Source organism: Pseudophryne corroboree, chromosome 5, assembly GCF_028390025.1.
Source record: "Pseudophryne corroboree isolate aPseCor3 chromosome 5, aPseCor3.hap2, whole genome shotgun sequence".
NCBI classification, from domain to species: domain Eukaryota; kingdom Metazoa; phylum Chordata; class Amphibia; order Anura; family Myobatrachidae; genus Pseudophryne; species Pseudophryne corroboree.
In genome coordinates this window covers 107,286,880-107,312,279 of record NC_086448.1, presented here as the reverse complement: position 1 = coordinate 107,312,279, position 25,400 = coordinate 107,286,880, and the positions used below count along the sequence as shown (strand labels likewise).

Below are 25,400 nucleotides of genomic sequence, written 5' to 3'. Positions count from 1 at the left end.
GGCGAGCCCTGTGTTCCGACTCCCTCTGGAGCTATGTCCAGTAGCCTAAGAATCCAATCCATCCTGCACGCAGGTGAGTTGAAAATCTCTCCCCTAAGTCCCTCGATGCAGTGAGCCTGTTGCCAGCAGGACTCACTGAAAATAAAGAACCTAAAAACTTTTTCTAAGTAACTCTTTAAGAGAGCCACCTAGATTGCACCCTTCTCGGCCGGGCACAAAAACCTAACTGAGGCTTGGAGGAGGGTCATAGGGGGAGGAGCCAGTACACACCATGTGATCCTAAAAGCTTGCTTTTGTGCCCTGTCTCCTGCGGAGCCGCTATTCCCCATGGTCCTGACGGAGTCCCCAGCATCCACTAGGACGTTAGAGAAATATTGCACGGACCAAAAGTGTGCGATGGTTAAGAGGTCGTAGCCCCTTGCAACGATGTTAACAGCGCACGCAGGGCCTGGTGAATCACTTAGTAGGTGCTGTGGTTGGGGGAGTGGCAGGTGCAGTGGGGAAACGTGGATGGGGGAGGGGGTCCGGGGGTGCCGTTGGTGGGGGAGAGGCTGGTGCGGTGGTGTCACAGTTGGGGGAGGGGTGGGTGCGGGGGTGCCACGGGTGGAGGTCCGGAGCCACCGCAGGTGGGGGAGGAGCGGATGTGGGGGTGCCACTGGTGGGGGAGGGCCGGGTGCGGTGGTGCCACGGGTGGGGGAGGGGCAGGTGTGGGGGTGCTGCGGGTGGGGGTCCGAAGCCACCGCCGGTGGTTGAGGGTGCCGCAGATGAGACCCGGAGGTACTGCAAGTGGGAGAAGGGCGGGTAATGCTTCTCCTGTTTCTCTCCTGCTGTCCTCCCTTTGGCAGTGGCTCTCCCGGAGACTCGCACTCAGCCAAGCAGCCAATCACTATTGTTAGCGCCAGTGTCCCAACGCACCGTATTACAGGGAAGAATATGCACTCAATAAACGACAGCTCCCAGCAGCCCTTAGCGCCGCAGCATTCCGTAGTTTATGCATCTACTTCCTTGTAATGCAGCGCGTTGGGACACCGGCGCTAACAATAGAGACTGACTGGCAGAACTGACTGACTCGCTGAATCAGTGTAAAAGGTGAGAGTGCTGTGCAGTGTCAGTGACACTGCACACCCACTGCACTGCACAGCACTGTCACCTTTTACACTGATTCAGCGTCCAGACATTACCCTCCGCGATATCACCTACTCTATCCATTACATTAGCCATCTCGGGGCTTCCAGGCCGGCAGGCCAGGTGCTGTGTTGCGGAGTCAGGGCCTCTGGGGATCTGGGCACGGCTGTGGCGTGGAGGCACTTCTGTGACATCACGCGCAGAGGAGGCTCGGGGCTCAGAGATTATGTGGCGCAGGGAGGGTTATGAAAGCCTTCCGCTGCACCGCTTTCATACACATCTATGCCGGTGGCCGCAGCAGCTTTTGTTCCACCTGTGCCGCGGCTAGGGAGTGGGAATTGTTGATGCCAGAGGGGGCAGGCGAACTGGCAGTAGGACATAGGGGGGGGGGGGGAATCCTTTTACTGCAGCGTCCTATCTACAGCGCAGAGACTTGCTGCAGATGCAGTGGCATATCCTCCAACTGTACCTTTTTGGCAGGTACAGAACCTTTTTTTTATGGTCTGTACCGATTTTTTTGGCTCTCCAAACTTCCATTGAAAGCATAGGAAAAGGAGCGTGGCCAGGCCACTTAACTTGTGGCCACTCCCCCTTTTCAAATTTGTACCGATTTTGATGTGTAAATTGTTGGAGGGTATGTTGCTGCAGATGCAGTGGGCCTATTTTGGGGTGTGGACCTGGAGCTGCAGCTCCATCAGCCCCATTGTTAATCCTGCTCTGGGAACACACAGCAGCCAAAGGGCAGAGCCTCCCATTGGATGTTTCTCCCCCAATCAGCAGTGGGCTGGGTGTGATAGACCTGCTGCTAACCCAATGAGAGCTCCTAGCCACTTCCAGCGTTATACACACAGGCACAGAGTCACAGATCTGGGCTATTATAGGAGATTATGTTCCAGCGCCATTCATCAAAAAGGTAACTCAAGAGATATGATGGATAATAACATGGAAATCCTTAGTAAATTAAATCTGTAATTAATAAAAATTGGTGGAAAACTTTAATAACCCTCTCAAATGAAATGTTTTCATGTTTAATCTCTGAAAAAGAACTGATGTAATTTAAGCATGTGTAAGCACAGGGCAATAAATTAATCTACTGTATGTCAGGGTTTGGAAGGATCTCTGAAACAATCTAAGTAGTAACAAATGAAGCCTGATATTTTCTAATAGACCTCATGTCACTTGTGTTCCGTCAAACTTTAGAAATAGTCATTTTAATCTCACAGCTGCACTTTCCAATATGAATCTAAGTAATTTCTGCTGTAACCATTGACAAGAAATGTATTGGCAAGTCATGTGTACTGTGAGATAAAGTCTTTTAGTCCTCTGCAAATCTGTATAGAAACCCCGTATATCCCATAAATCCTGTATGGAAGGAATGGCACATCAGTGATTATTGGCTGCAGATGCAAATACGTTGTCAGACTAGTGTCTGTCTATTAGCTACTTACTAGATGTCACAGCAGATTACCCGCAGGAAGGCGGCCTATTCGTAGGCTTATAAATGTTGTTTGGATTTTTATTTTTAAGATAAAAGGATTGTCCAGTTGTCCACATGAACTGTGGACATTAGTATGGGATAACATGAGAATATGGCTCACTGGCATTAATTAATTAATTCATTTATTATTATTATTGTTTATTAGTATTACCAGTTATTTATATAGCGCACACACATTCCGTAGTGCTTTACAGACAGAATATTTGTCCATTTACATCAGTCCTTGTCCCAGTGGAGTTTACAATCTATGGGGCAGATGTATTAACCTGGAGAAGGCATAAGGAAGTGATAAACCAGTGATAAGTGAAAGGTGATAAAGGCACCAGCCAATCAGATCCTAACTGTTAATTTACATTTTGGAGCTGATTGGCTGGTGCCTTTATCACCTTGCACTTATCACTGGTTTATCACTTCCTTATGCCTTCTCCAGGTTAATACATCTGCCCCTATATTCCCTACCACATGTACACACACACACATTCATGCTAGGGTTAATTTTTGTTGGGAGCCAATTAACCTACCAGTATATTTTTGGAATGTGGGAGGAAACTGGAGTACCCGGAAGAAACCCACGCAAGTACGGGGAGAATATACAAACTCTACACAGTTAGGGCCATGGTGGGACTTAAAAACCATGACCTCCGTGCTGTGAGGCAGTAATGCTAACCATTACACCATCCATACTGCCCACTGGATCAGTGATCACAGTCCTTGCCTTATTCTCAGTTTGTTGCAATGTGGGCACTACACATACTGTACATCACTGCCCAACACATGCCCAGTGCACCTCAGCATTAAGGTTTGAATGTGCCTTGAAGGCAGAACCAGGTGAATGACCACATGGACCTGGGGCTGAAAATGATCAAGGCCCTATTGTGAAAAGAGTAGGAGGTGTGACCAGTTTTATGTGGGTGTGGCCAATGTGATGTGGGTGTGATCAGTGCTGTGTGGGAGTGGCCAGTGCCTTGTGGGCGTACACGATCAGCCCCATTGTCTCTCTAAATAAGCAAATGTTGAAAATTTCCATTATGTGGGGAAAATAGAAATACAATTTGAATACTTATGATTTATGGCCGACCAGGGTGGGGCCAGCTGGTAGGCTGATCATCATCATATTGTCTTATATGGAGGCTTGGAGTTATAGTCCCATCCACCCCAGTGTTAACATGGCCCTGATTAAAGGTTCTACAGTATTTATACATTTTCAACTGTTTACCACATACAAGGTTAATAGACATGCAGAACAAGAACGCATATTTTATGCAGCAGTAGCTGCATTCTGTTGCTTGTTTGATTAGGGTGAGAGCACCTTTTTGTTGTAAGTCTTTATCTTCTCATGCCTGTATGTGCCCATATTAGTGATGTGCACCGGAAATTTTTCTGGTTTTGTGTTTTGGTTTTGGATTTGGTTCCGCGGCTGTGTTTTGGATTCGGACGCATTTTGGCAAAACCTCCCTGAAATGTTTTTGTCGGATTCGGGTGTGTTTTGGATTCGGGTGTTTTTTTTACAAAAAACAGCTTAAATTATAGAATTTGGGGGTCATTTTGATCCCATAGTATTAGTAACCTCAATAACCATAATTTCCACTCATTTCCAGTCTATTCTGAACACCTCACACCTCACAATATTATTTTCAGTCCTAAAATTTGCACAAAGGTCGCTGGATGACTAAGCTAAGCGACCCAAGTGGCCGGCACAAACACCTGGCCCATTTAGGAGATGGGACTGCAGTGTCAGACAGGTTAGCACTTAAAAAAATAGTCCCCAAACAGCACATGATGCAAAGAAAAAAAAGAGGTGCACCAAGGTCGCTGGATGGCTAAGCTAAGCGACCCAAGTGGCCGACACAAACACCTGGCCCATCTAGGAGTGGCACTGCAGTGTCAGACAGGATGGCAGATTTAAAAAATAGTCCCCAAACAGCACATAATGCAAAGAAAAAAAAGAGGTGCACCAAGGTCGCTGGATGGCTAAGCTAAGCGACCCAAGTGGCCGACACAAACACCTGGCCCATCTAGGAGTGGCACTGCAGTGTCAGACAGGATGGCAGATTTAAAAAATAGTCCCCAAACAGCACATAATGCAAAGAAAAAAAGAGGTGCACCAAGGTCGCTGGATGGCTAAGCTAAGCGACCCAAGTGGCCGACACAAACATCTGGCCCATCTAGGAGTGGCACTGCAGTGTCAGACAGGATGGCACTTCAAAAAATAGTCCCCAAAAAGCACATGATGCAAAGAAAAAAAGAGGTGCACCAAGGTCGATGGATTGCTAAGCTAAGCAACCCAAGTGGCCGACACAAACACCTGGCCCATCTAGGAGTGGCACTGCAGTGTTAAACAGGATGGCACTTCAAAAAATAGTCCCCAAACAGCACATGATGTAAAGAAAAAAAGAGGTGCACCGAGGTCGCTGGATGACTAAGCTAAGCGACCCAAGTGGCCGACACAAACACCTGGCCCATCTAGGAGTGGCACTGCAGTGTCAGACAGGATGGCAGATTTAAAAAATAGTCCCCAAACAGCACATGATGCAAAGAAAAAAAGAGGTGCACCAAGGTCGCTGGATGGCTAAGCTAAGCGACACAAGTGGCCGACACAAACACCTGGCCCATCTAGGAGTGGCACTGCAGTGTCAGACAGGATGGCACTTCAAAAAATAGTCCCCAAACAGCACATGATGCAAAGAAAAAAAGAGGTGCACCAAGGTCGCTGGATGGCTAAGCTAAGCAACCCAAGTGGCCGACACAAACACCTGGCCCATCTAGGAGTGGCACTGCAGTTTTCTAGCGAGAGGATGAGTGCTTCCATTCTCATGTGAATCTGAACCACTAGCCTTGAACATAGGCCAGGGCCTCAGCCGTTCCTTGCCACTCCGTGTCGTAAATGGCATATTGGCAAGTTTACGCTTTTAATTTTGATTTTTGGGTCATTTTACTGAACTTTTGTAGTATACTTGACGACACAGAGGTAGAGCAGTGGCCTACTGTACCGTACTGCTATATATTATATACTGGTGGTCAGCAAAATTATGCACTGTCCTCCTACTATATATATACTGCGCAAAGCTTAAATGCACCACAGGTATGGATGGATAGTATACTTGACGACACAGGGGTAGGTAGAGCAGTGGACTACTGTACCGTACTGCTATATATTATACACTGGTGGTCAGCAAAATTATGCACTGTCCTCCTACTATATATATACTGCGCAAAACTTAAATGCACCACAGGTATGGATGGATAGTATACTTGACATCACAGAGGTAGGTAGAGCAGTGGACTACTGTACCGTACTGTTATATATTATATACTGGTGGTCAGCAGAATTATGCACTGTCCTCCTACTAATACTGCGCAAAACTTAAATGCACCACAGTTATGGATGGATAGTATACTTGACGACACAGAGGTAGGTAGAGCAGTGGACTACTGTACCGTACTGCTATATATTATATACTGGTGGTCAGCAAAATTATGCACTGTCCTCCTACTAATACTGCGCAAAACTTAAATGCACCACAGGTATGGATGGATAGTATACTTGACGACACAGAGGTAGGTAGAGCAGTGGACTACTGTACCGTACTGCTATATATTATATACTGGTGGTCAGCAAAATTATGCACTGTCCTCCTACTATATATATACTGCGCAAAACTTAAATGCACCACAGGTATGGATGGATAGTATACTTGACGACACAGAGGTAGGTAGAGCAGTGGACTACTGTACCGTACTGATATAATACTGGTGGTCACTGGTCAGCAAAATTCTGCACTGTCCTCCTACTATATACTACAATGCAGCACAGATATGGAGCGTTTTTCAGGCAGAGAACGTAGATATTTTCAGCACACTGCGCACAGATATTTGCAAGCACACTGAGCACAGATATTTGCAGCACACTGAACACAACTGAGAGAACGCTGAACATGTCCTCTCCCTATCATCTCCAATGCACGAGTGAAAATGGCGGCGGCGCGCGGCTCCTTATATAGAATACGAATCTCGCGAGAATCTGACAGCGGGATGATGACGTTCGGGCGCGCTCGGGTTAACCGAGCAAGACGGGAGGATCCGAGTCTGCCTCGGAACCGTGTAAAATGGGTGAAGTTCGGGGAGGTTCGGATTCTGAGGAACCGAACCCGCTCATCACTAGCCCATATAATTTGAACTGTACAGGAAACAACCTGTAGCCACAGCAGCACAGAGTATTTCAATATATGTGTTCACGAATCATGCAGAAGGCAGTGACTAACCTTTTCTTGTGATTATGAGCCATAATTATGAAAGAGCGTAAAGCCTGATTTTCATTCCCGATTGGGCTCATTTCATTTTTACCCAATTTATCAATTGACGGAGTCCTGCAAGAGAATTTGCACCACCAAATGCATTTGCAGATCAGAGCTCGAGATCCTAACTTGCATGGCATTTACGCCAAAAAGGATATTTGTGTGTTTGTGCTTTCCTGGGCAAGCAAAAATATAGCGAAAATCTTCATGTTAAGGTTAAAATGTTGGGACAAAGCGTAGATCCTTTGGTGCACCCATGGCAATGAATAAGCATGCATTTAGAGGGGTTACTTTAGATAGTGTCATTTGGCCAATAAAACATGTCTGTTTTCAGGTGCATTTGTCTTAAATGTTCGATAATGGGTTAAATAATGTGGGCAGGTACTGTATGTGGAGGTGTTGCATTGATGATAAAGAGCATTTTGAACATGTAAATCTAAAGAGTGTTTATTCCAATTTTTTACAAACTTAAAATCACATGGAACCCATTTTTCTGTAGACCAAAATACTGGAAAACCACTTGCTTGCTATAATTTCCACCCTTAATATAAAAAAAAATCACAAATCACCAGTACTTTCCTTATGGCCACTAACAACCTTCTATGTGGCCCTGCTATGTCAGCTGCTACTGTTTCGGGGGTCCAGGATGGTTTCACACCTGCTCCCAGTAGCTTTTTATACAAAGGTCATGCAACCTCAAACCAATTAAGCAAATCAACATTTCTAATTGAATCTCGTGTTTCTCGGTGCATGCATTTACGTAGTGTAAGTATGCAAATTATATGATGCTTTCATGAACTAATTGAATTGACCCCTTAAGATAGGTACACACTATACAATTATCTGGCAGATAATCTGCCAGATCTAGATGGTTGGAATAAAAATCTGGTAATGGATGAGAGCAGATGACAATCGACTATTTGCTCCCAAACACTGGAAAACTAACAAAACCTGTAGTTCATACAAATTGGTTCAACACAAATTTAACCAACTTAGATGAGCGACTGTTTTGTCTATTTTCCAGTGATTGGGAGCAAATGGGCGATTGCCATTTGCTCTCATCCATTACCAAATTTTCATTCCAACCACCTAGATCTGGCAGATTATCTGCCAGATAATTGTATAGTGTATGTCCAGTATTAGTCTATTAAAACACTCCATTTATTTTATTTAAAAAATACAGTAAATACCACATGGTGAACTAACCCATACAAGTTCCAGCCCAGGCAATGAAGGAAATTATTAGATTTCAATATCAATATAACTCAGCTATCAAATATATGAAACAATGAAGGTCCCACTTTCAGAAAAAGGAGCAATTTCACGGAAGAAGGATATTATACTGCTGATGCACCACAATGGAGTTAATAAAGGTCTGGCATTTTCATATAAGAGACCATCTAATGCTTTTCATCAATCACTCGGGAGTTCATAAGAGGTGCAAGTAATAACTTGGAAGAATAGATCCAGAGAAGTAACTACAAAAGGTGCAGGGGATGCCATTGCGATGTAACTCGGAGGCCCCCCACCCTACACCCAGCTAGAATTAGTATCGGTCAGTGCTGCTGAACTATTCTGGGAGAGACCCAATGTGTTCTTTGAATTACGTTTTAAATAAAGTTATAAATGCAATGACTCAAATTGTAAAGCGTTAGCAAGATAATCTTGCAAAGTAAAGCCTAGTAGGGGAAGGATGGCCATTGGTGCACTCACCATCAATAGCGAAACTGTAAGGGACCATCGATGGTAACAAACTATGCTATGGTGGACCATCAATGGTAATCCAATAATAGCTCAGTACGATGGCGCAAGTGTTACTGGTGGCAGTTCAGATATACAAAACTAAAACGTGGCACAAGCATCATCATATTCTCAACCACATCTTAAAATATTTAAATGATGATATCTAACTGAATTCGAGGATACTCTTTGGGAAACTGGTCAGAAGATGTAGTTTATACATGCGCTCATCTCAGCACCATAACTATAGAACAGAGCCTTTCAGTGACAGCTAAGTGGCAAAGTCATAGCATGGAAAATAGGATTTTAATTACCTACCTGTAAATCCTTTTCTCGTAGTCCGTAGAGGATACTGGAGTTCCATTTAGTACCATGGGTTATAGATGGGTCCACTAGGAGCCATGGACACTTTAAGAATTTGATAGTGTGGGCTGGCTCCTCCCTCTATGCCCCTACTACCAGACTCAGTCTAGGAAACTGTGCCCGAGGAGACAGACATACTTTGAGAGAAGGATATAAAGGATAGTGGTGAGATTCCGAACCAGCACACACAAACCAGAGGAAAGCTATGCTAACCCAACTTTAAACAGGTACAGCAACAGCTGAACCAACAATACCTAACCAAGTAACAGTGCAGGAAGAACGAAGCACCGGGCGGGCGTCCAGTATCCTCTACGGACTACGAGAAAAGAATTTACCGGTAGGTAATTAAAATCCTATTTTCTCTTACGTCCTAGAGCAGTGATGGCTAACCTTGACACTCCAGCTGTTGTTGAACTACATATCCCAGCATGCCCTGCTACAGTTTTGTTATCTGGCCATGCTAAAACTGATGCAGGGCATGCTGGGATGTGTAGTTCAACAACAGCTGGAGTGTCAAGGTTAGCCATCACTGTCCTAGAGGATACTGGGTTTCTATTTAGTACCATGGGAATGTACCAAAGCTCCCAAACCGGGTGGGAGAGTGCTGAGGTTCCTGCAGAATTGATTGACCAAACTGAAGGTCCTCAGAGGCCAAAGTATCGAACTTGTAGAACTTAGAAATCGTGTTCGAACCAGACCAAGTAACCGTTCGGCAGAGCTGTAAAGTCGAGACACCCTGGGCAGTCGCCCAGGAAGAACCCACCCAGTAGAGTGGGCCTGTACAGATTTTGAAACCGTGGAATAAGCATGCTGGATAGTGAGCCTGATCCAGCATGCAAATGTCTTCTTTGAAGCAGGACACCCAATTTTATTGGGATCATAGAGAACGAACAGCGAGACGGATTTCCTGTGACGAGCTGTCCTCTTTACGTATACCTTCAAAGCACTCACAACATCCCAAGACTTTGAAGTAGTAGGTGATAACCGAAAACCATGATAGGTTGGTTAATGTAAAACGCAGACACCACTTTTGGAAGAAATAGCTGACGAGTTCTGAGTTTAGCTCTGTACTCATGGAAAATTAAATAGGGGCTCTTGTGAGACAAAGCCCCCAGCTCCGACACACGTCTTGCTGATGCCAAGGCCAACAGTGTGACGGTCTTCCACGTAAGATATTTTACGTCCACCTCCTGTAACGGTTCAAACCAGTCTGATTGGAGGAACTGCAGCCCCAAATTGAGATCCCAAGGTGCAGAGGAAGGCACAAAGGGAGGTTGGATGTGCAGAACACCTTTCAAGAACGTCTGGACCTCAGGGAGAGAAGCCAATTGTTTTTGAAAGAAAAGGGACTAGGCCGAAATCTGGACTTTTATGGAGCCCAGACGTAGGCCAACATCCATACCTGCCTGAAAAAAAAGCAGGAAACGTCCCATATGAAATTCCACTGCAGAAAAATGTCTGCTCTCACACCAAGAGATGTATTTCTTCCAAATATGGTGGTAATGCTTAGACGTTACCCCCTTCCTGGCTTGGATCATCGTTGGGATAACTTTGTTAGGGATCCCTCTTCTGGCTAGAATCAGCCGTTCAACTTCCATGCTGTCAAAGGTAGCCGTGGGAAGTCCTGATAGACAAATGGGCCCTGTTGCAGAAGATCCTTGCGAAGAGGTAGAGGCCACGGCTCTTCGAGGAGCATCTCCAGAAGGTCCGCGTACCAGGCCCTTCTTGGCCAGTCCGGAGCAATGAGTATTGCTTGAACCTTTTCCCTTTTTATTCTTTGTAGAATTCTTGGGATCAGAGGAAGCGGAGGAAAAACGTACACCATCTGATAGACTCATGGAGTCGTCAGAGCATCTACCACCACTGCCTGTGGGTCTCTCGACCTGGAACAATACCGCTTGAGCTTCTTGTTGAGACGAGAGGCCATTATGTCAATTTGTGGATATCCCCATCAACGTGTCAAGCACCTGAACACGTCTGGGTGAAGGCCCCACTCCCCCGGGTGCAGGTCGTGTCTGCTGAGGAAGTCTACTTCCCAGTTGTCTACTCTCGGAATAAAGACAGCTGACAACGCCACAGCGTTTTTTTCTGCCCAGAGGAGAATTCTTGACACCTCTGACATAGCTGCTCTGCTTTTCGTTCTGCCCTGTCGGTTTATGTACGTCACTGCCGTCACTTTGTCCGACTGAACCTGAATGGCCTGATCTTGAAGAAGATATGAGGCCTGCAGAAGGGCGTTGAAACTGCACCCCCTGGGTGACTGCTCCCCAACCTCTGAGGCTTGCGTATGTGGTTAACAGGATCCAGTCCTGAATTCTGAACCTCCAACCCTCGACGAGGTGAGAAATATGTAGCCACCACAGAAGGGAAATCCTGGCCTCTGGCGACAGACGGATCCTCTGGTGCATGTGAAGATGTGATCTGGACCATTTGTTCAACAGATCAAGCTGGAAGGGTCTTGTGTGAAACCTTCTGTATTGAAGCGCCGTGTAAAAAGACACCATCTTCCCTACAAGGCGAATGCACAGATGAACCGATATCCGGGTTGGCTTCAGGACATCCTGAACCATTGACTAGATTACCAATGCCTTTTCCAATGGAAGGAACACTTTCTGCGACTCCGTGTCCAGTATAATTCCCAGGAATGGGAGCCTCCGTGTTGGCTCTAGGTGAGATTTCTGAAGGTTCAGAATCCACCCATGATCCTGGAGAAGTTTGGTTAAGAGACCAATGCTACCCAGCAACCTCTCCCTGGACGGCGCCTTTATCAGAAGATCGTCCAGGTACGGAATTATATTTACTCCCTGTTTGCGGAGTATAAACATCATCTCTTTGGTGAATACCCTCGGTGCCGTGAAGAGATCAAATGGCAGGGCCTGGAACTGGTAGTGACAGTCCTGCAGTGCAAACCATATATAAGCCCGATGAAGTGACCAGATCGGAATGTGGAGGTATGCATCCTTGATATCCAGAGACATTAGGAATTCCCCTTCCTCCAAACCTGAGATCACCGCTCTCAGAGTCTCCATCCTGAACTTGAACACTCTTAAGAACCGGTTCAAGGACTTGAGGTTAAAAACCGGTCGTACTGAACCGTCCGGTTTCGGTACTACAAACAAGTTGGAATAGTACCACTTGTTGTGCAGATGAGGTGGAACTGGAACAATGACTTGAGTCTGTACCAGTTTTTGGATGGCATGCTGTAAAGTTATACTTGCCTCTTGTGAAGCTGGTAAGCCTGATTTGAAGAATATGTGAGGTGGGAGCTCTTGGAACTCCAGTCTGTAGCCCTGGGAAATAAGATCTATGATCCAGGGATCCTGGCACAAACTTGACCAGATGTGACTGAAGAATTTTAGTCGGGCTCCCACCTGACAGTCCTCCAGGCATCGAGGTCCACCATCATGCTGAAGGCTTTGAGGAAGCAGAGCCTGAGCTCTGTTCCTGAGCACCTGCAGTTGCTGGTTTGCGTTGTTTACCTCTTGCAGCTCTGGAGGCCATAGAAGCAGCTCTGGATTTACCTTTAAACTTGGGCGTCCGAAAGGACTGTAAATTTGAAGTTGAATAAGCTTTCCTGGCTGGGGGAGCTGCGGAAGGAAGATACGTAGACTTACCCGCAGTAGCTTTGGAGATCCATTTGTCTAGTTTGTCTCCAAACAATGCCTCTCCTGTAAAGGGTAGGCCTTCCACGCCGTTCCTGGAGTCCGCGTCGGCAGTCCACTGGCGTAGCCACAAGCCCCTGCGTGCTGACACTGCCATAGCGGTGGTGCGTGCATCAAGCAAACCTATCTCTTTTATGGCTTCCAGAGTCCTGTATATGCTACAGGAGTAAAACAATACCCCCCCTAGAGAAGGAATCTAACCCCTCAATTAGACCATTTAGCAATGGCTTTTGTGATTCACGCACATGCAATAGTGGATCTCTGGGCCACCCCAGCAGCTGTATTCAATGATTTGAGTGTAGTCTCAATTTTACGATCAGCCGTGTCTTTTTGGTAGGGTGCACCAGGGACAGGCAATGCAATTTTCCGTGACAGCCTAGAGATTGATGCGTCCACTATCGGTGGATTTTCCCATTTTTTCCTATCCTCCAGAGGAAAAGGAAAAGATGAGAGCAACCTTTTAGGGATCTGAAATTTCTTATCAGGATTAACCCACGGTTCTTCAAACGGTATTCAATTCCTTTGACGCAGAAAAGTGACAGAGGACTTCTGTTTTACATTAAAATAAGATTCCTCACACTCCTCTGACACCTTATCAAGAATTTGCAGAACATTTCTGATAGCCTCTATAAGAGCCTCTATTCCCTGTGACAGAGTAGCATCCTCCACCTCCAAATCCACCTCGCCCTCCTCCATGTCTGACCCGTCAGCGTCAGAGTCAGACTGCAGTATATGGGCCAGAGATCATTTTTGCGGACAAATGGGAGGGGATTGAGACGCTGGTTTGGGGACTGAGTATCTATTCATAAACTCATCCACAGTCTGTCATTGCGGGATAATTTTGTAGAAATATTGGATATCATTCCCTTAATTGAATTTACCCACTCCGGTTCAGCCCCGCTATTCTGGGAAGGTACTGTAAACTGCCCTGAGAACCCAGTAGTGAGCCCCCTGGTGAAGAGGAACACTCCGCTGTACAAGAAACACACTCTTTGCCTGACGTAATGTAAATGTGACAGCACGCACACTTCTGTTAGGGGTGGCGGCGTGCTGCGGGAATGTATGCTCGCCGTGGTGGGGCCTGCGAATAGTTCCCTCAGGAGCTCAGTGTCATGTCAGCGGGCAACAGGACCATTAACCCTTCAAGAGGTTGGGCCATTCCCCCCCTCCCCCAAGTCCCACAAAGCAGGCAGGCTGATGCCATCCAGCCCTGCCTAAAAATAACAAACATATAAAATAAATGCAGAAAACTCTTCAGGAGCTTCCATAAGCGTGACCGGCTCCTCCGGGCACATTTTCTAAACTGTGTCTGGTAGGAGGGGCATAGAGGTAGGAGCCAGCCCACACTATCAAATTCTTAAAGTGCCCATGGCTCCTAGTGGACCTGTCTATACCCCATAGTGCTAAATGGAACCCCAGTATCCTCTAGGACGTAAGAGAAATTGTGTCTTATGAAGCGATGAACCCCAACCAGTGCTTTCTGTACCCGAGATTGAAGACTGCCACGCTGGAAGAGGGCAGTGTGTAAAGAAAACCAAGTACAAACAGGCTATGTATCATAAACTCACGACAAATCAACTAATAAAGAAAATGCTAACAGTAAACAGTCTAACTATAATTATAGACACTTGGGCACTAGTGATGCCTGTTAAGGACTTAGGGGGGACATGTGCTAAGAAGTGATAAAAGTAGAGAAGTGAGCCAGTGGAGAAGTTGCCCATGGCAACCAATCATCACTGACGTAACATTTACAAGTTGCATACTACAAACATATACAGAGCAGCTGATTGGTTGCCATGGGCAGCTTCTCCACTGGCTCACTTCTCCACTTTTATCACTGCTTGGTACATGTCCCCCTTTATTTCATGCAACAGTGTGAAGGCAATTGACTTCAAAAGTCATAGAATGGTTTAAAAAGAGCAGTTTAATCATCCTAATCCCAATATACATGAGGGTACAAGGAGAGCATGATAATACCTAAGTAAAAAGTTAATTTGTCTGGGAACAACTAATGAAAGGTAAGTGCGTACATAGCACACTGACTGGATGATTAAATATATAACCATAGTAAAAAAAGAAAACAATAAGGTCAATACATAATTCACCAAAGGTGAGCTATATCAAACCTTTAACATAGATAAAGAAAATCAGCTTCTGTCGTTTATCCAGAACAATCTTCAGCTCCAATTTATATCTCGAAAAGTTTTGATACATCTACCCCCAAGCATGCATTCAACAACATAGTCTATCCAACATAGATATTATGTTATACTGTAACAGTTATTAAATGGACAATTCTGATGTCATCACTCAGATCATTTACCAATTCTATAAATAGTGAATTACCCTGTATATTCATATAGCATGGACAGCTGAGTTATATCTAAGCTATCAGCTTCTTGAACTCCAGAAATCAATTCCCTCTGGATCTTATCACAACATTGGTGGTCATTCCGAGTTGTTCGCTCGTTTTTGCAGTGCAGTGATCAAGTGAAAAACCGGCAAAAATGCGCATGCGCATGGTACGCAGCGCGCATGCGCTAAGTACTTTCACACAAAACTTTGTAGATTTACACAAGCTCGAGCAACGTTTTTTCCTCGCTTGAGTGATCGTAGTGTGATTGACAGGAAGTGGGTGTTTCTGGGCGGAAACTGGCCGTTTTCAGGGAGTGTGCTAAAAAACGCAGGTGTGCCAGGTAAAAACGCAGGAGTGGCTGGAGAAACGGGGGAGTGGCTGGCCGAACGCAGGGCGTGTTTGTGACGTCAAACCAGGAATTAAACGGACTGAGGTGATCGCAGTCTAGGAGTAGGTCTGGAGCTACTCAGAAACTGCAGGGAATTATTTAGTAGCAATTCTGCTAATCTTTCGTTCGCTATTCTGCTAAGCTAAGATACACTCCCAGAGGGCGGTGGCCTAGCGTTTGCAATGCTGCTAAAAGCAGCTAGCGAGCGAACAACTCGGAATGAGGGCCCTTGTGTGAAAGTTATTATATTATATAAAATACAGTATTTGTATGGAACTAACCTTAAATGGCTCTAGACTGCTAATAGTAATGACTTCTCTTCTCCATTCATTTTTATTGCTGGCTTTCTGTATCCAAATGTCATTAATCTGATCTTGAGTCTGTATTTGTAGTCCTACCACAAGCTTTGAACGTAGACCAGCAAAGTAATAATAAAATCTCAGCTAGAGAGGAAAAAGATAAAAAGCCAAAAAAAAACATATTTATTCCAAAAAGCCCAAAATATACAGTAAGAAAAAGATCACAAATAATACCAGCATATTAATATGATGGCTTACCTGGCAGGAAATCCTGGCCTCAGTTGGAAGGAATCTTCTGCTTCTTAAAATTGCTTGAGTGCCAGGTGCATTGTCTGATGAGAATGCCAGAAAATGAGCTGAAATAGAAACACACGGACAGTTTCAGGTACTGTTTTATCCTTCACTTAGTTTTTAGCTTTTTGATATGTCTTTCAGATCACAAAGTGGAATAAATTAAATTTTTGAAATTACACCGCAACATTTTCCTGGCGATGTCTGTTTGCAACTCTACCCCGCCACGGGACTCCGGAGTAGTGAGCATAATAAAATGAGCGTCAGGTGTGGGCCCCTGTGCACCACACACCATGCACCCATTATAAATACGCCAGTATATATATCCTATATCATCGGTTCCCAACTCGTGGTATGCTTACACCCGGGTGTATGCTGCGGACTGGTCGGGGGTACTTTAAAACAATGCCGGTAATGGCGGAAGAAGCCTCTCTTCAGCGTCGCCCTGGCGCATGCTCTGTCTCGATTGGAGGACCCCGGGTCATGTAGCCATGGCTAGAGGAAGGAGTCCCTAGCACATGCGTTGTCGCGTTTGGAAGACGCCGGTTTACGCAGCCGCGACTGGAAGAAGGAGCCGGACCGCGGTGGAACTCGTGGAATGCGGAAGAATAGCATTAAATGTAACATATTTTACTTTTCCAAAATACATATAAGTTCACTTTCCCCTGCTGTCCCAAACTGTCCCCTAATATTCTGCTGCTTAGAGTGAGGTGATCACCACCCCACATTGCTCTCGGGTGCACTTTAATGCAATCAAATATGTGTATACTGAAAGACTCTCACCTTTATCCTTTACTGAATGTTTACAGAAACATAACGTGGATGGTAGCTGGCGATATTAGCCCAATATCTCAAGTACCACGTGTAGCTATATTTGTAGCTGTATGGGTATTATACTGTACCTTCCAGCACGTATCAAATTGTGCCTCAGGTTAGATTATTTAGCTAACCTAAGAACATTACTACCTAACAAAAACAAACTTTTCTGGCGTGGACGGATGGGTGGGGGGGATTTATAAAATGAGGGGGTACTCATAAATGAAAAGCCTAATCAAGGGGTACTGGAGAGAAAAAAGGTTGGGAACCGCTGTCCTATAAAATAAAAGGTATCCGGTCTCTAGGTCGACCACACTTAGGCCGACAATGTCTAGGTCGACCACTATTGGTTGACAGTAACTAGGTCGACAGGGTTTCTAGGTCGACATGGTCTATGTCGACAGGTCAAAAGGTCGACATGAGTTTTTCACAATTTATTTCTTTTTTTTAAACTTTTACATACTTAACGATCCACGTGGACTACGATTAGGAATAGTAACTTGTGTCGAGTGCAGCGGTAGCGGAGCGACGCACCTTGCCTGAAGCATGGCGAGCGAACACGGTGCACTAATTGGGGTTCCTGGTCACTGTACGGAGAAAACGATGCCAAAAAAAATAAGAATTTACTTACCGATAATTCTATTTCTCATAGTCCGTAGTGGATGCTGGGAACTCCGTAAGGACCATGGGGAATAGCGGCTCCGCAGGAGACTGGGCACAAAAGTAAAGCTTTAGGACTACCTGGTGTGCACTGGCTCCTCCCCCTATGACCCTCCTCCAAGCCTCAGTTAGGATACTGTGCCCGGACGAGCGTACACAATAAGGAAGGATTTATGAATCCCGGGTAAGACTCATACCAGCCACACCGATCACACCGTACAACCTGTGATCTGAATCCAGTTAACAGCATGATAACAGAGGAGCCTCTGGAAAGATGGCTCACAACCACAATAACCCGATTTTTGTAACAATAACTATGTACAAGTATTGCAGACAATCCGCACTTGGGATGGGCGCCCAGCATCCACTACGGACTATGAGAAATAGAATTATCGGTAAGTAAATTCTTATTTTCTCTGACGTCCTAGTGGATGCTGGGAACTCCGTAAGGACCATGGGGATTATACCAAAGCTCCCAAACGGGCGGGAGAGTGCGGATGACTCTGCAGCACCGAATGAGAGAACTCCAGGTCCTCCTCAGCCAGGGTATCAAATTTGTAGAATTTAGCAAACGTGTTTGCCCCTGACCAAGTAGCTGCTCGGCAAAGTTGTAAAGCCGAGACCCCTCGGGCAGCCGCCCAAGATGAGCCCCTTTCCGTGTGGAATGGGCTTTTACAGATTTTGGCTGTGGCAGGCCTGCCACAGAATGTGCAAGCTGAATTGTGCTACAAATCCAACGAGCAATAGTCTGCTTAGAAGCAGGAGCACCCAGCTTGTTGGGTGCATACAGGATAAACAGCGAGTCAGATTTTCTGACTCCAGCCGTCCTGGAAACATATATTTTCAGGGCCCTGACTACGTCCAGCAACTTGGAGTCCTCCAAGTCCCTAGTAGCCGCAGGTACCACAATAGGCTGGTTCACGTGAAACGCTGAAAACACCTTAGGGAGAAATTGAGGATGAGTCCTCAATTCCGCCCTGTCTGGAAGATCAGATAAGGGCCTTTACAGGATAAAGCCCCCAATTCTGACACGCGCCTGGCCGAGGCCAGGGCCAACAACATGACCACTTTCCATGTGAGATATTTTAACTCCACAGAGTCAAGTGGTTCAAACCAATGTGACTTTAGGAACCCCAAAACTACATTGAAATCCCAAGGTGCCACTGGAGGCACAAAAGGAGGCTGTATATGCAGTACCCCTTTTACAAAACGTCTGAACTTCAGGAACTGAAGTTAGTTCTTTCTGGAAGAAAATTGACAGGGCCGAAATTTGAACCTTAATGGACCCCAATTTTAGGCACATAGACACTCCTGTTTACAGGAAATGCAGGAATCGACCTAGTTGAAAATTCCTCCATCGGGGCCTTACTGGCCTCGCACCCCGCAACATATTTTCGCCAAATGCGGTGATAATGCTTTGCGGTTACATCCTTCCTGGCTTGATCAGGGTAGGGATGACTTCATCCGGAATGCCTTTTTCCTTCAGGATCCGGCGTTCAACCGCCCTGCCGTTAAACGCAGCCGCGGTAAGTCTCGGAATAGACAGGGTCCTTGCTGGAGCAGGTCCCTTCTTAGAGGTAGAGGCCACGGGTCCTCCGTGAGCATCTCTTGAAGTTCCGGGTACCAAGTCCTTCTTGGCCAATCCGGAGCCACGAGTATAGTTCTTACTCCCCTCCGTCTTATAATTCTCAGTACTTTTGGTATGAGAGGAAGAGGAGGGAACACATACACTGACTGGTACAGCCACGGTGTTACCAGAGCGTCCACAGCTATTGCCTGAGGGTCCCTTGACCTGGCGCAATACCTGTCCAATTTTTTGTTTAGGCGGGACGCCATCATGTCCACCTTTGGTTTTTCCCAATGGTTTACAATCATGTGGAAGACTTCTGGGTGAAGTCCCCACTCTCCCGGGTGGAGGCCGTGCCTGCTGAGGAAGTCTGCTTCCCAGTTGTCCACTCCCGGAATGAATACTGCTGACAGTGCTATCCCATGATTTTCCGCCCAGTGAAGAATCCTTGCAGCTTCTGCCATTGACTGCTTCTTGTGCCACCCTGTCTGTTTACATGGGTGACTGCCGTGATGTTGTCCGACTGGATCAACACCGGCAGACCTTGAAGCAGAGGTCTTGCTAAGCTGAGAGCATTGTAAATGGCCCTTAGCTCCAGGATATTTATGTGAAATGATGTCTCCAGGCTTGACCATAAGCCCTGGAAATTTTTTTTTTTTTTCCCCCCCCTGTGTGACTGCTCCCCAGCCTCGCAGGCTGGCATCCGTGGTCACCAGGACCCAGTCCTGAATGCCGACTCTGCGGCCCTCTAGAAGATGAGCACTCTGCAACCACCATAGGAGGGACACCCTTGTCCTTGGTGACCGGGTTATCCGCTGATGCATCTTAAGATGCGACCCGGACCATTTGTCCAGCAGGTCCCACTGGAAAGTTCTTGCGTGGAATCTGCCGAATGGCTTTGCTTCGTAGGAAGCTACCATTTTTCCCAGAACCCTTGTGCATTGATGCACTGAGACTTGGCTCGGTTTTAGGAGGTTCCTGACTAGCTCGGATAACTCCCTGGCTCTCTCCTCCGGGAGAAACACCTTTTTCTGAACTGTGTCCAGAATCATCCCTAGGAACAGAAGACGAGTCGTCGGAACCAGCTGCGATTTTGGAATATTGAGAATCCAATCGTGCTGTCGCAACACTACCTGAGATAGTGCTACACCGACCTCCAACTGTTCCCAGGATCTTACCCTTATCAGGAGATCGTCCAAGTAAGGGATAACTAAAACTCCCTTCCTTCGAAGGAGTATCATCATTTCGGCCATTACCTTGGTAAAGACCCGGGGTGCCGTGGACCATCCAAATGGCAGCGTCTGAAACTGATAGTGACAGTTCTGTACCACAAACCTGAGGTACCCTTGGTGAGAAGGGTAAATTTGGACATGAAGGTAAGCATCCTTGATATCCAGAGACACCATGTAGTCCCCTTCTCTTGAATTTGAACCTCTGTATGTAAGTGTTCAAAGATTTTAGATTTAAAATCGGTCTCACCGAGTCGTCCGGCTTCGGTACCACAACAGTGTGGAGTAATACCCCTTTCCCTGTTGCAGGAGGGGTACCTTAATTATCACCTGCTGGGAATAGAGCTTGTGAATGGCTTCCAACACTGCCTCCCTGTCTGCTTGTAAAGCCCCAGCGGCATGCTGAGGGCTTGGCAGAGGCGGGAGAGGGCTTCTGTTCCTGGGAACTGGCTGATTTCTGCAGCCGTTTCCCTCTCCCTCTGTCACGGGGCAGAAATGAGGAACCTTTTGCCCACGTGCCCTTATGGGAACGAAAGGACTGCGCCTGATAATACGGCGTCTTCTTATGTTGAGAGGCGACCTGGGGTAAAAACGTGGATTTCCCAGCTGTTGCCGTGGCCACCAGGTCTGAAAGACCGACCCCAATTAACTCCTCCCCTTTATAAGGCAATACTTCCATATGCCATTTGGAATCCACATCACCTGACCACTGTCGTGTCCATAACCCTCTTCTGGCAGAAATGGACAGCGCACTTACTCTTGATGCCAGTCGGCAAATATCCCGCTGTGCATCACCCATATATAGAAATGCATCTTTTAAATGCTCTACAGGCAATAATATACTGTCCCTATCTAGGGTATCAATATTTTCAGTCAGGGAATCCGACCACGCCAACCCAGCACTGCACATCCAGGCTGAGGCGATTGCTGGTCGCAGTATAACACCAGTATGTGTGTAAATACATTTTAGGATACCCTCCTGCTTTCTATCAGCAGGATCCTTAAGGGCGGCCATCTCAGGAGAGGGTAGAGCCCTTGTTTTGACAAGCGTGTGAGCGCTTTATCCCCCCTAGGGGGTGTTTCCCAACGCACCCTAACCTCTGGCGGGAAAGGATATATGCCAATAACTTTTTAGAAATTATCAGTTTTTTTATCGGGGGAAACCCACGCTTCATCACACACCTCATTTAATTTCTCAGATTCAGGAAAACTACAGGTAGTTTTTCCTCACTGAACATAATACCCCTATTGGTGGTACTCGTATTATCAGAAATGTGTAAAACATTTTCCATTGCCTCAATCATGTAACGTGTGGCCCTACTGGAAGTCATATTTGTCTCTTCACCGTCGACACTGGAGTCAGTATCCGTGTCGGCGTCTGTATTTGCCATCTGAGGTAATGGGCGCTTTAGAGCCCCTGACGGCCTATGAGACGTCTGGACAGGCACAAGCTGAGTAGCCGGCTGTCTCATGTCAATCACTGTCTTTTGTAAAGAGCTGACACTGTCATGTAATTCCTTTCCAGCAGTTCATCCACTCAGGTGTCGACCCCCTAGGGGGTGACATCCCTATTACAGGCAATTTGCTCCGCCTCCACATCATTTTCCTCCTCATACATGTCGACACAAACGTACCGACACACAGCACACACACAGGGAATGCTCTGATAGAGGACAGGACCCCACTAGCCCTTTGGGGAGACAGAGGGAGAGTTTGCCAGCACACACCAGAGCGCTATATATATACAGGGATAACCTTATATAAGTGTTTTTCCCCTTATAGCTGCTGTATTGTTTATACTGCGCCTAATTAGTGCCCCCCTCTCTTTTTTAACCCTTTCTGTAGTGTAGTGACTGCAGGGGAGAGCCAGGGAGCTTCCCTCCAACGGAGCTGTGAGGGAAAATGGCGCCAGTGTGCTGAGGAGATAGGCTCCGCCCCTTTCTCGGCGGCCTTTTCTCCCGTTTTTCAGTGTAATCTGGCAGGGGTTAAAATTCATCCATATAGCCCTGGGGGCTATATGTGATGTATTTTCGCCAGCCAAGGTGTTTTTATTGCTGCTCAGGGCGCCCCCCCCTAGCGCCCTGCACCCTCAGTGACCGAAGTGTGAAGTGTGCTGAGGAGCAATGGCGCACAGCTGCAGTGCTGTGCGCTACCTTGGTGAAGACAGGATGTCTTCTGCCGCCGATTTTCCGGACCTCTTCTTGCTTCTGGCTCTGTAAGGGGGCCGGCGGCGCGGCTCTGGGACCGGACTCCATGGCTGGGCCTGTGTTCGATCCCTCTGGAGCTAATGGTGTCCAGTAGCCTAAGAAGCCCAATCCACTCTGCACGCAGGTGAGTTCGCTTCTTCTCCCCTTAGTCCCTCGATGCAGTGAGCCTGTTGCCAGCAGGTCTCACTGAAAATAAAAAAACTAAAACTAAACTTTTCACTAAGCAGCTCAGGAGAGCCCCTAGTGTGCACCCTTCTCGTTCGGGCACAAAAATCTAACTGAGGCTTGGAGGAGGGTCATAGGGGGAGGAGCCAGTGCACACCAGGTAGTCCTAAAGCTTTACTTTTGTGCCCAGTCTCCTGCGGAGCCGCTATTCCCCATGGTCCTTACGGAGTTCCCAGCATCCACTAGGACGTCAGAGAAATAATAATAATAATAATGTTAACCTTTTGACCTGTCGACCTAGAACATGTCGACCTAGAAACCCTGTCGGCCTGGAATCCCTGTCGACCTAGAATCCCTGTCGACCAATAGCGTTCGACCTAGAAACTGTCAACCTAAGTGTGGTCAACCCTCCATACCACAACCATAATAAAAGGCTAACGCTGCTCCTCACGCCTAAGTGTTTTGCATGCCAGCGGCCACTAGATGACGCAACAGAGCAATTCAAATGTTACTCTGTTCGATCACGCACAGCCACTGGCGTTGACATTACTGTTATTTAGTTCCATCTTTGATGGGCTGGTAACTAGTAAAATATAAAATCTACAACAGGCGGCACTCACTCCTCGTTCACTCAGATTACCTGCCCAAGGGGGTAATTCTGAGTTGATCGCAGCAGGAATTTTGTTAGCAGTTGGGCAAAACCATGTGCACTGCAGGGGAGGCAGATATAACATGTGCAGAGAGAGTTAGATTTGGGTGGGTTATATTGTTTCTGTGCAGGGTAAATACTGGCTGCTTTATTTTGACACTGCAATTTAGATTGCAGATTGAACACACCACACCCAAATCTAACTCTCTCTGCAAATGTTATATCTGCCTCCCCTGCAGTGCACATGGTTTTGCCCAACTGCTAACAAAGTTCCTGCTGCAATCAACTCAGAATTACCCCCCTAGTGCACACATGGGAAATTCTGGATACAAAGATTACAGGTGGTATGTCTGCACTCAGGGGCTGATGTCAAAGAAACTCTGCACTCACATACAGTAGCTGCATTCTAATATTTTGAATGTTTAATACTTAACCAGGGCCTTACTTAAAGGGCTCCTTGCATGTATTGAACCATTGAAAATATTATTATTATTATTATTATTAATAATTGAAAATAATAATAAAAGTTCTGCAAAAGTTCTGTAGCACCATACATAAGCAAACACCATACCTGACTACATGGGTGAACAGATAAGACAGATACAGACAAGAAACAAAGTGACAAATATATAAATACATCAAATAAAATGCATAACTGTGCAACAAAACACGAGGAGAGAGGGTCCTGCTCGTGAGAGCTTACATTCTGAAGATTTCCTCTATAATAAGTGTAGTCTGTGAAAAGTTATTAGAATGATGTGGAACTTATTGACAACAATAAAGTAAATGTATGAAAAACTGATGGCAGGAGGCAGTAATTAGGCGCATACCTTAAAATTTAATTGGTCGATTTTATTTTGATTGTTATAATGGATTGTTTTCTTGTTTCTGAATACACCTGATACCAAGCTCAGGAAATGTATAATAGCGTTCAATGACATTTCTACACGAACCTTTAACTTTGTAGAAACATTTTGTTCTTAATAAATATTTAGATTATTTGTGAAGCAATGGTCTGTTGAATCACACAATGTTGCAATTGCCCTTTAAGTCCTATAGGATCTTCCGTAACCATTTTGAATTTATAGCGTACTGAATTTGGATATATTGGTTATAATATTATGAGCGATTTGAGTGAATTCCTTTAACCCAATAATACATTTGATATATGACCAATAACATTGATACATGCATTATTATTGGGCGACATTTCTTTCTGTGTTGTTTATATGCTATACTGGTAGAGTTAACCTCTTAAGTTCTTTTACTTATTAATTTATTACTTATTCATTTTATTTTACTTATATTATCTTATTTACCTATATCAGGGCTTCCATCAGAAATTGTGGGACTTGGGACTAAACAAAATTGGCAGCCCCCCCCCCCCTCTCCACCCCGCCCCCCTCCCCCAATAAATAAATAAATACATAAAATAAAAAAATCTATAAAAAAATGAAATAAATATAATAAAGAAAATATCCTATCCCTTGCATCATATTAAATCTCCATAGTAATGCCCCTAACACCATATTATGCCCCCACAGTTATGCCCCTGTCACCATATTATGCCCCACACAGTAATGGCCTTGTCACCATATTATGCCCCCACATATTGTGCCCAGTACCTGCTCATTGTCAGGGGCTCTGCTCCCCCCACCAGGCCACTGCTGCTGGCACCGCCGCTGCAGGTCTTCCTTCTTGGCGGAGGCCACTGTTCTCCCCTGCCTGTTTTAAACTATTAAAAACTTCCCTCCCAAAATGGCCACCACCTCAGAGGAGCTATTAAAGATTAAAGTTATTAAAGATACTAGAGGAGGCCTCCTCCAGTATCTTTAATAACTGTTTCCTCTGAGGCGGTGCCCATTTTGGGAAGGACGTTTTCAATTGATTGCTGCGGACGGATGGGGACCGGTGGGGGTAAGGAGGCAGGCAGATGGTGACATGAGCGGCCCAGGCCCTCTCCTCTCTGATAGAGTCGGGGCCCAGGACAGCTGTGCTCCCAGTACCCCCCTGAAGGCAGCCCTGACGAACATTATATTGTTTTACCTATATTATAACTAGGGGATGTAGTTATGCAACCCATACATAGT

At 46.0% G+C, this 25,400-nt stretch overlaps 1 protein-coding gene across 1 annotated transcript in view; it reads right to left on the bottom strand.

The window, feature by feature from the left end:
* The window catches only part of MALRD1 (MAM and LDL receptor class A domain containing 1), a 1,363,691-nt gene that overhangs the window by 1,283,172 nt on the left and 55,119 nt on the right, over positions 1-25,400 (bottom strand). Inside the window, exons 3-4 of the mRNA XM_063925153.1 lie at positions 15,985-16,082; positions 15,709-15,870 (exon numbers count right to left, since the gene is read on the bottom strand). Coding sequence (XP_063781223.1) covers positions 15,709-15,870; positions 15,985-16,082 — 260 coding nt within the window. The remainder of the gene's footprint in view (positions 1-15,708; positions 15,871-15,984; positions 16,083-25,400) is intronic.